Raw genomic sequence first — 12,493 nt, forward strand, 5'->3', positions numbered from 1 at the left:
TGAAAACCCAAGGAAAAATTACAAGGAGATATGTAAATAGCACAGACTTAAAATTATAAAAAAATTACTCTAGGAATGGAGACATAACAAACTTACTGCTTGAAAAACTGCAAAACTGTAGTTTTTCAAAAGAAATGTACTTAACTAGTCAATCACAGATCTGTGAAAAATCTTTTCATCAGAATGCTATCAAAACAAGCTGTATTTCACATATTTGAAGAATAAGAAACATGAAAGACAGTCATTATATGATAGCACGACACCTGAATCGCTACTCATTGAAACAACATAAAAGTGAGAAATGGAAGAAACCATCAGTATTACATGAAAACTCTTTTTTGTTTCTAAACCAAAATTTTCTCACTTATATTAAAACTATGATAGCATATTGATAGTTTCCCTCTCTAACCAAGATTGCTTGGTTACTTTTTTTTAATTAATTATTGAGCAGCAATTAATAATATTTTAAAATTATGCTGGTTTCTCTAACTTTTAGACTCAAAGGCTAAATTGTCATTTATCTTCTACAAATCAGTAAATTTGCAATAGAATGAAAACCAAAAATAATTTAGACATTGACGATAGGTTGCTTCTTTCTTTGCATATGTTGCATAATAAGAAAACCTTCCAACAAATGCATAAAATTAATCTTATACTGCACAAAGACTTCTTGCTTCAGTGCTGGCTCAGTAGAAATATGTAGTTTTATATCCCTACCTGGGTTGATTCTGGTTTCACTAGAATAAAAATACTTTAAAGACTACGAGTTAGATGTAAACCAACAGTACAGTTTTCAATGTGTATTCTTGCCAAAATCTATCAATTTTAACAAATTTATTATTTATTTTTTTTAGGAGTACTGCAGGCTCTTTTCAGAATTAAAAACACATTTGCACCCTGACACATACACATTTCCACTCTTTTGGATTTTAACCCAGAGTTTACTTCTTTATTCTGTGGGGTTTTTTTTTGTTGTTTTTTTTTTTTTTGAAAAAGTAGTTACAGTTACCCACTGTTTTACCAGGAATGAAATGTGCTTTAAAAAGTGTCACTTGAAGTAATATCAGCAAAAGTACTTTTGGCAATATGTATTATACTGCTACTATCAAAAGTTCCTACAGAATATGTCTAAATTGCATCTGCAACATGCTTTAAAATTCCTTCTGGTCTTGGCTGACTGAGTTCAAGGAATGACATATCTCTTAGTCACTTATTTTCTGTTGGATCTATTTCAACCGTACGTGTTTGTAGCATAAGGAATATCTTCTGCTTTTTCTTCTGCATTTCTTTAAACTTTTGCTCTCAGTGAAAAAATGAGGATGAGGTGGCACTTAGATATTGGGAGTCCATTTGGGTAGGATTCCTAGAAATTCTAGTGCATGGCTTCAGTTTCCTCTGGATCAAAGTCTTGAAAAACAGATCCTTTATCACTTTAGTGAAGTGAATCCTAGACCAGTATGAAAACTCTGGGAGGAAAACTACACTTCAGTGTTTCATCATCCTCATCCTGAAACAGAGGTTGTGCTACTATATTAAATATTTCTAATTACCTTCTGGAAATCTTCAGAGGAATATATTGTTGACTTAAGATAACAGGGTTGTATCGTATCCTTTTTACTCATGCTGAAAACTTAAAATATAAGCAATTCAATATCAAATTTATCCACCTCTAAATCTCACTCATTTTAACAGGTGGGACAAAGGAGGAAGCAATCTGTAAGACTTGATACAGTAGCTAAAAATACAAAGTTGTTTTAAAGCTCTGAAATGTAGCTCAGTCTCTTCTGACAGTGTTAACCAACATAAACAGCTAAACTACAAATAAAACCATATTTGAGTACCAGTCAAGCTGGCAATTTGCTAATAGAGATGCAAGTAATACAGAAAAGTACCATTTTCAAACTCACCCAGCTGCACAGGCTCCTATAACTTTGCTTAAAATTGTTTAGCCTTCCAAGTATAGCTAATAATAAAGGATATTTTGTATATTTAAAGCTAATTTTTGATCAAATGCTAATGTAATTATAAAAGTTAATAACCTAATGAAATTGGCTCAAATTGAAAAACATTAACACAGAAACCTCACTAAAGCATCATTACTCTGATTTTGCGCTATGCAGAGAATCTACAAAATTTCGACTAAAATCTCTACTACAAATGATTTTACTGTAAATTATCAAAGATTCAATTTTTGTGATGTAGGTCACAGGTGAATTAAGAGAAACAGTTTCTTTATTTAAAATAGAACACCTCAGGAATTCACATATCAAATCCATTTTACCTGAAGCTCAGAAGGGAGAGATTTGGCTATGGCTATGGGGAGCAACATTTTGGGCTCAATCTGCTTAGCATAAAGTACAACCTGCTGTGTGCCGAAAATGATTGGATACCTTAATCCTCAGGAATAGTAGCAAATGCTTCCTCTACCAAAGTAAATTAGAGAAGCCTCTAAGATAAACTATCTTCTTCATTTTTAATATTGCATGCTATTAAAATGCTTTAACCAGCCTTTGAGATAATCTCTCTGACTCATAGTTTCTTGCGGTAAAAAACACAGAATTATATGAGTTGCTATGGTGCCTAAATGCTAATGGACAGGATAGCTCTCTGGTAGCCTTTAGAGGTATCAGCCATTCCCTTCAGTTGTATGGAGATCTAGACACTTTAGGCTTCACCAGCTACTGAAACTGAGGCAAAACTATCAGCCTGTGAGGAATTACCCGAATCTCATCGTTTCATGTTTACTTTGCTCAAACTCTCCCTGGTTTTGCTTAAGATCATATCTGCTGACAAGATCTAACATGTCTAACTTGTTCTTGAATCCAATACTGCTTTGACTGTAGACTTTGTTTTGGTTGAATACTACATCTCCCTAGAGAGATGATGATGCAGGCAATGTCTATTAATTATAAAAGTATTCTCTCCTTGCTGTAATTCCTGCTCTAAGGTACTGACTACCTGATTTTTTTCCTTATTCTCTTCAACATACAGAAACTGGTTTTTTTTTCTCCTCATATGAGACTTGTCAAGGCAATTTCAATGATAGCAACCTCTCTTAAGTATGGTTCTATTTTTTGTTAGTCACTTACAAGATACTACCACTTAGATCACTTCTTACATGAATGAACTCTAAGTCGGACTTATTTATAATACCAAATATCCTTAATGAAATCCTTGTTGCTTTCTTTTTTTCTTTGTATTCTCTTCCATGTGTCTATTTCATAAGAGAACTAAAAGGTGTTGTTGGAAAATGGAAAAGATTCATGCGATTCTGTCACCAAAGCACTGAACAAACAATTCAGTGCCCTTCAGGACTGTCCTTCTGGCTCGCAGAAGTCTTGCATTACCAAGTGGACCATAAATCAATATATAGAAACATTAATAACTTGTATAGACATTCTCACTTGATTTTATAAGTTTAATAGGATATTTTCTATTTTACCACTCACATTAGGAAGATTGACAAAGATTTTCCTTAAAATGTGTGCCTGACCTTCTACCTGGTAATGAAGGTAAAAAGTATATCTGAAAGGCTTAATAACTAGACAGAACTGTAGCCGTGATGTTTCTCACACTGACTAAAAGCTAAAAATGATACATGTAATAGATTCCATTTCTTTGCACCCAGAGCCCTTTCCACTCAGAGTGGGAAGAGTTTCTACTGTTTCTCGCTACAGGTTGAGCTTTTCACTTCATCTTATCAGAAAGCTGTATTATATCTAAATATCTTGAAATATCTTATAAACTAGACCTTGTTCTTCAAAACAGAGGACTGACATCAATCATGTTCCACATCATGAATTTTGTACGTGAAGCAAATATATTACTCAATTAATCAGTACTTAAGATCCATACATGGCAAAAGCGTGACAATAAATTGCATTTACTTTTAGGTTCTACCTTCCAATTTCACACCCTGCATTTTCATAAGCTCTGATTTTAATCACATGGATTTGTGAGGTACCTGAGAATCATAGCAGCTCTGAGCTTTGCCCACTGTACATACTTACATTATAACCATATGCTGTAGAAGCTTCTTTAGAGTGATTCAAATCACTGTGCTATTTCAGTTTCTTGTACAGCCACCTGGATTCATTCCGTTAAAATAATTAACATGACAAAGCAGAACTTAGTTGAAATCATCCCCAGTAAGAATTAATAGAGGTAACTCCTTTCTTAATTCAACATAAAGGTACAGGAAACCAGATATTAAGAATTAAGTTTTTAACCCTATCAGAATACAGCACCTGTGGCACCAAATGATGCTAAGTGTTTCTGACAGTGCAAGTCCCTAAATAATGAACTGACAATATTCTTATCTAAAAATCACAGATGTGTTCAAATATATCAAAGAGGTGTTTTTTTCCCCTCTATCTGTAGTTGTAGACTTGAGGACCTAATTAAAAATAAATAAATTAGGAGCATAGCTCCAGTACATTTTAAGTGGGACATTTAGTTCTATTGAGCTTAATGCCTTAAAAAATGTCAAAACATGTCAACTTCAAAGGGCACCCACTTTAAAGCTTCTGTTTTAATGATAAATAATGATTTGAGAATGCAAATTTTGTACTTAGTGAAAGAATAGAGAGGTGTCAGCTTTCTTGAAGAAAACATTTAGAACTATCTGAGCTGACTACTAAGTCAAGAGCAGATTAATGTCTTAGAAAAGATAGCAGAAGCAGATTAATTTTGTAAATTTCTGATTCCGAAATAATGATTTTTGAAGCGTTCAAAATTCTCCATGAGGAACTGTTCATTTTTTTAAAAACTGCCCTCTATAGATAATGCTTTCTCTGAATATATACATATATATAGATGTATTGCAGTGCAAAATAAACATTAATTTATTCTATGCAATTGTCAAAGCCTTGTTTTAAGTCTGCCTGACAGCTTCTGTTCTTATGTTCTCACTGTCTGCTACCATCCTAACTTTTTAGGATGAAATTTTGTATGTTTGCTTTTTAAATGGGGATGATGCTTCATGTCCATGTGGTCTTTGTGTCAATGTAGCCAAAATCACTCTTTTCTCAAAGGCATTTGATTACCAAATTTATGACACAAATAGCAGCAACAGACTACAAAATTAGCACCAGAAAAATAGAGTCAATGTAATATATATTCATTTTAAATGTTTAAAGCAAAGGTGAGTGCTTATTTTTCTTTCTTTTGGGTCCAGCTAGAGCTACAGAATCCGAGAGTGGCTGAGGTGGGAAGGAAGCTCTGGAGATCACTTAGTCCAAACCCCTGCTTACAGGAGAGACAGCTAGAGAAAGCTGTCAGGTTTTGAATATCTCTGAGGATGAAGACCTCATAACATATCTGGTCAATCTGGCCCAGTGCCATTTTAAATTTATCACAAATCCCCATCAGGAAACACAGTTGTTTTACATCGTCCCAGAGATCAGAGGAAAGGCTACAATCAGAATTGGAATTTACTTACTGTCTCCTTTTCACCAGAAGGGGGAAGTGATGTTGCAGAAACAGACATTGCCAGTAGAGGCTTTCAGTGTTTTCACCTGTTTTCTGCTCCCTTCTAGCTCCTCACCAGGAAAGATGCCAGAGCAAGATAAGTTCATCAATGTAGATAGATAGATAGATAGATAGATAGATAGGCAGACAGACAGACAGACAGACAGATAGATATAGATACACAGACAGACAGGCAGGCACCTGCTTACCTGTAAAGGGCAAGTTCTTACTTCAAAGTTTAGTAAAAGACTTGTAATGGATGTAAATAGATTGTGGTTTAGTGTGTGACATTTGATATGTATTTATCCTTGGATCTGTTATAGTGTACTGATGTAAATAAAAATATATACCTAAAGATAGGCATAAAACAGCTACATCACACCACATACTCACTACAAATTGTTCTATATAGAAAGAATTAGTTTTCTTCTATAAGAAATGCTGAAACTACAATACAAGCAATGATTTCTGTTTGGAAATTCAACCATAAATTCTGATCATCTGAAGTGGGACAACAAGGAAGGGGGACACTGATTGATCTTGTCTCTGTGGTTTATTCCTATCCAAGAAAAAGTACAATAAATATTCTAATTAAAAATAAAACCAATCACCACCCACAATAACAAATAGAACAGCAACAAAAGCACACCACGCTTTGAAACATCTCCAGCCACTACAAATGCAGGTCTCATTACTGATAAAAGATGAGCATTTCTCATTAAAAAAACAAAAAAAACAAAAAAAACTTAGCACATGCTAGGGTAAAAACTCTTAGAAAACCTCTGCTTATTTGCAGACAGAAAAATAAAATCAGAGTAAGAACACGGTAGAAATGTGAAAGGAGATCTACTGATTCATGATATAATTAATCTATGACAGATTACATTATTTATAAACCTAATTTACAGAAAAACATATTTGCTTTAGATAATTTTAAACATTAAACACCGATTTCACACAAATATCTCACACTGTTTAGATATAAAAACTGGCAGGGAAGATCTTTCAAATGTGGCATCTATATTTAAGAGGATTGCATCAAGGGACAACATATTCATTTGTTGCCAGAGAGAAACAAAGATAAGAAGGAACATGAAAATTCTGCTATCTCTAAGTATTCTTTGATCAAATAGCTGAAAACCATTGGTTATGGTCTACCAGTAATGACCACCAAGAACATAGGGATCTAATTGGAGCAGGCCTTAGTGGACTGGCTTGGAATTGTACATCTTAAAATTTTCCTCTTTCTTGAAAACTTCTAATTTCTATGTACACTGAAATAGGTTGTAGAATTACACACTAGTCATTTTTTCCTCTATGAACTGAGATTAATAATTAAAATGCCCACGGTAAATTAAAAGCAATTGTTTATAGACACTATGCTTTGATAGTTGTTCTAAGAGAAACAAAGGCAATAGTAAGATAACAGATTGAACTCAGCACTAATTCAGATCACAAGTGCTAATAAAGTTCTGTTCCTTTCAAATGCTGAGCTGTGACATTTTCTGCACTTAACATAGAATTTGCAAATAATATCCAAGCAGAAGCAAATGCTGTACCACGCTGGTGGTTACTACCACTCTTTAGTCATGAAGGTGTAATGGAATATTACACAGCCTAATCCTTCAGGGGAGTAAATCTTCATTTTCATTTGTAAACAAAAATAAACAGAGTGAATAAAAATGAACACATTTCAAAGCAATTGCTTGCAATCAGAAACAAAGCAATAACTCCAATACCTAGAAATATGCATGATTTCCCCCCTTGCAAGGGCTCTCTGTAAGACAGAAAGGTGTCCTTCATAGCACAGGTCACAATTTGTGAGATAAAACACACTGACTTAAATGTAGGAATGTATCAATTGCAGTTGCACCCATTCATTACTACCTTGCTTAAGAAGGATTATTATAACCCTGAAGAATAATAGTTTAATTCTAAAATACAGGAAATACTGTTTAAGCATAAGAAAAGAACTTTTTACTGTGAAGGTGATCAAACATTGAAACTGATGCCTAAGAGAAAATTTTGGAGGATTTTCTATACTTGGATATATTTAAAACCTGACAGGATGTGGTCCTGAGCAACCTGATCTAGCTGAACCAGATCTAAGCTGGTAATCATCAGGGGTCCCTGCTAACCTCAGCAATGCTGTGATCCTGTTATTACTAGGACAGAAAAATGTTACCTTGGATGGCTTTCAAAGTAAGGATTTCCCTTTCATGTATCAGCTCGTTTTTAAAATACTACACTATTGGTGATTTGAGCCAAGAACTCACGTCAAAATTAACATTCAGCACCACAGTCAACTCCCACCACATGATGTCTAGCAACCTGAATATCTGTTCATTTCTGTAAACCAAGTCAGACACAGCTACAGTGCTTTCCTGAGGAGCAGAAACTTGAGTTCTGTAGGAAAAGGCACAGGAATAAAAGCTGTCTTTAGATAATGCCTGCCAATTCATGACCTCAAAAAGGGAAATATTAGATCACGTGATAAACACAAAGAACTGGTACAAAAGTACATGATGTGGACTAGACTAATATAGGGAAGATTTTATGCATCCCACAAGACTGAAATTTGAAATCACAGAAATATTTCTTTTATTTCTTTTCCCCTCTTTCAGTAAATCATAGAATCTTTTGAGTTGGAAGGGACTCTTAAAGGTCAACTAGTCCAACTCCACTGCAAGAAACCCACAGGTCAGACTGATCAGAGGCCCACTGACCCAACCTCAATTCTCTCCAGGAATGGGATTATCCACCACTGCTCTTGGCAACATGTTCCAGTGCTTCACTACCATTATCATAAAATAAATAAATATGCTTTATATTCAGTCTAAATCTTCACTCTTTTATTCTGAAACCACTTCCCCTTCTCCTATTGCAACAGAACCTGCTAAAGAGTCTATCCTCATCTTTCGCATACCCCCACTTTAGATACTGAAAGACTGCTACTTCAAAAACATAGTTTTTCATTAGTGACCGGAATGCTCAATCCCACTCTTTCATCCCACTCTTTCATCTCCCCTTGTTGTTTCAATAGTCAGACAGTTATTGATGAAGTACAACAGTCTTTAGGAGGAAAAGGTTTTATGTAGTGTGTACACCTTATCTTTTTATGTTAATCTTTCATGCTAACCAAATGAAAATTGATCGCTTTCTTTACACTTTAACAACTCAGACTCAAAACATATGTATTGGAAATGTAGATAATTATCACTGCAGACCTTACAATATGTTACCTACCTCTGTCATCATAGCAACATTCCCATTTGTTAGCAACATATTTTGTTCCAGGGTTTTTAAATCACTAAAGAATCATTTTAATTCCTGCCTTTCTTTTGTATTCCTGGAGACAGGGTATTCCCTTTTTATGAATGTCGCAGAAGAGTAAGATTAAAAAAAGGAAAATGTGTGAACTACAGCCAATATTCATATCAACCAAATGGTCTGGTACATTACCTAGAGCAAAAAAATGCTTCCATTTGGAAGCTAAATTCAAAATGACCTTGTGCTTTTTTCAGAAATGCTGGCAGCTGAGGTCACAGGAGTGAACTGAGATAGACAGTGATTCTCTCTATAGTTAGAAGGCATTCCTAGTGTGTGAATTACTGCCACATAGGGGAAAAAAATAGAAAGAAAAAGAAAACACAGCAAAGAACACTGTTCAATTTCCTTGTAGAATAATGGGAAATATAGCCTACAACAGCTATGAAATTCATGAAACAATATAAGTTTTCAGCAACTTTATTTCACCACCAAGTACGTTCTACCCTTTTCATTTCTGCATTCATAAATTAAGCCTGTTCTTTATTGGTCTCTACTGTTGACAATATGGGGAACAGTAACTGTACTTCTCCAGCAGGCAGATCCCAGCTGCACAGAATATTATGTACCGTTGTTTAAAAATATATATTGCAGTTGTGTTAAAACTGATTACATCACTGAGAGAAAAACAATGATAAGAAAAAGAAGCTGTAAGTGCTAGCAAGTCCCTTAATTGAGATTTAAACATGCAAGATTTCAATTCTGTTCTATTCAATTCTGTTAAGAAAGTGTTAACAGTAATTTCAAAAGAATGCAATTTTCAAAAGGGTATATTTTCAATTCATTCTCTTGTAAACACATAAGCAACCTCCATCTAAGGATTTTAATCTGTCAATAGGGCTGCATGAGTTCTCAACTTGTTTCTATAATAGCAGCTTTTCACTGAAATATTTTGATTGGCAGATTCTTATTTTTAACATCTGCATCCTGTGGGAGCAGCTTGATGTTAAGATGAAAAATACACTTGGGGTTTCAAAGCAGGTGGAAAAACTCACAGTTCTGACTGAATGAAAACTGCTTCTAATCTTGTGTTTTCCAGTGCGCCTAAAAGTATCTTATATATAGAATAAAACACATCTTGTCACTTCTGAAACATTTAAAGAACAAGAAGGTAGGGAAACAAAAAAGAGTAAATATAACTTACCATTAAAGTTTACTGCCCGGATATAGGTAAGTAGTTCTTTACCATCAATCGTGCTCATCCTTGGACATAGACCAATATATCCAGGACAGAGATCTTTGTGCATGTTATGTAGTGCATACGCCATGGAATATACTGCATCGATTACAAACTGAACTTTTCCTTCTTGCTCATAGGCTGAATCTCTTGCAATTCTTTCTAAGCCTATGGAATGAAGAGAGAAAAAAAGAGTCTGCTTAATTCCATTTGCATGCACGTGTGTGCGCGTGTGTGTGTTCAGACATCCACAGTACAGTATAAATGATCATGGTCAGTTAAATAGGTAAAGCTAGGATTCCTCTATCCATCACCTAGATAAACAAGGCAAAGTTAAAATACGGCCATCTGGTTCTGCCTCTAATCTTTGTATGCTGTGCCAGGTATATAAACACTATGTTGAGTTCTGGGCTGGAAAAAAAGACAGAGAAATTCATTGTGATATATATGTATACGTATTTCTACAATCCAGTAGAAATCCTCTCTGCAGATTATTGACTTTCATTCAATATCTGGTTATCGTTATTTATAGGACACTTCTACAGTAGCCCATCATTCTATTTCAGATAAATTTAAGGCTACCTTGATTTTTATCTATGTCTATTGTTTGATAAAGATTATTTAAGCATGTCAGGGAAAAAAAGCCGAATGTTTGCCAAGTGATATGACCATCTGTCTCCCTACTGAAAAGTGCTTATTCTGAGACTTTTTCCTGTATTTATTAGTGAATTATAGTTCACATTGAGAGCTATGTACTGTCTGCTTTTTCCTACAGGAACATTTTTCTTACAGTGGGTATACATAGCAAATCAATACGTTATGAGATTTTGATTCTGCAGGGATTGCCCACATTAATCATCTATATGCAAATCCAGACATACCTTTTATATTCAGCAGTGATAGCACCAAGAGGAAAAGTTAAAAATAAAGTCCAGAAAATTATATTTTAGGTAGACAACCAGCATGTCCTAAATGTGAATTCAGCCACTGATTTCTCAGGTTTAGCATTTTCATTTACAATGGGAAAGAAGTCTCTGAAGATCTCTGCATGAAATCTGCTCTGCTGAAGTCCACAGCCAAGCTCCCACTGACTCAGTGAACACAAGATTAAAACCAAGGTTATCTACCAGACAACTGACTCATTCAGTGCTAAAATAATCCATTCACATTATATAAAACTATCCAAGACTATACAAATGAACCAGAAGTATATGCGCGTCTTCGATAATCTGAACTACTTTGTTTTTATTTCAAGTCAGGTGATTTTATCAGTTCATGATATTAATGTCATTGCGCACACATTTTTAAAAGTGCACTGCTTATGCCTAAAAACACACCGCATGCAGGATCTTTCTTTAGACAAAGAGTGCAAGTTCATGTGACAGGAAAAAAAAACCAAGAGTCTCTACTGACAGCCCTTCCTCTGTTTGCCCTCTGCACTGTGGTACAACTGTACCACATTACAATGGTAACACATGAAAAAATCTTTAATTTGACCATCAGCAATATTTTGTATTTTAAATATCCCTGAGCACTGGGAGGAATAAACTGCAGTAAAAATTGTGGTGTGCTTTTATTTCTCCTAGTGGGATAGTTATAAAAGAAAAGAAAACAAAACTTCATCTTGAAAAGGTACTGACCATTACTGACCGTGAGAAGAAAGGATATAACTTTGTAACTTACCACAGATTACTCAATTGACACTTTAAAGGCATGCTATGTAATGACTGGCAAATAATTAGTAAATTGTGTGACATTACTGAAACCAAGCAAATAGAAAAACTTTTCCTTGCACACACTGAAAATTGCATAATTACTTGAAAAGCACTGCTTAGACATGACAGAGGATGTAAAAGATGTACGATATGGCTCAATTAGATTGCAACTCAATTAAATTACTTCATTTGCAAACTACCTTTCAACAATAATTGACAGGCACAGCTCAGGATCCCTCCCTTAATTGTTCCTGCTGGGCTAAGGACTGCCAGATAAGTGAAGGGCAGGGCTTACAGAACTACTACAGGCACACAGCAGCCAATAATCCACATATGTTCCCAGAGTGTCCTCATCCTGTAAATGGAATGGCCAGGACAGAGTATGTTTGAAGGAGATACTCCTCTTTTTGTTTCCAAGCCAAATACAATTCCCCTCACACATGAGACAGACGAAGATGTATGTTGAAAGGTGGAGGACTGGTAAAAGACAGAAAGAAATTACCTTCTATAATAAGTGCTAAGGCATAGGGCCCTGAATGCTGCAAATATTTCCGCAATTACATTGTACTAAGTGGTAAAAATTAATAGAAGAAAAAAAAAAAAGAGTACTGCAGTCCCTTACATTTCACTGTAGTTTAAGCATACATAGGATTTCTATAAACTTATTCCAAAGCATACATAGGATTTCTATAAACTAATTCCACAGTACAACATTTTATCTTTGCTCTTCAGAAATAATTTATCATATAAATCACAGAAACTAATTTCTGAGAAACTAATTTGTCATATAAATTACAGATTAAAA

At 34.7% G+C, this 12,493-nt stretch overlaps 1 protein-coding gene across 1 annotated transcript in view; it reads right to left on the bottom strand.

Moving 5' to 3' along the window:
- GRM8 (glutamate metabotropic receptor 8) overlaps window positions 1-12,493 on the bottom strand; it is a 323,602-nt gene that overhangs the window by 103,177 nt on the left and 207,932 nt on the right. The window contains exon 6 of the mRNA XM_065743531.1: window positions 9,941-10,141. Coding sequence (XP_065599603.1) covers window positions 9,941-10,141 — 201 coding nt within the window. The remainder of the gene's footprint in view (window positions 1-9,940; window positions 10,142-12,493) is intronic.

Source organism: Cyrtonyx montezumae, unplaced genomic scaffold (genome assembly GCF_038088225.1).
Source record: "Cyrtonyx montezumae isolate F1298 unplaced genomic scaffold, pur_monq_1.0 scaffold_3, whole genome shotgun sequence".
In the NCBI taxonomy this organism is placed as follows: domain Eukaryota; kingdom Metazoa; phylum Chordata; class Aves; order Galliformes; family Odontophoridae; genus Cyrtonyx; species Cyrtonyx montezumae.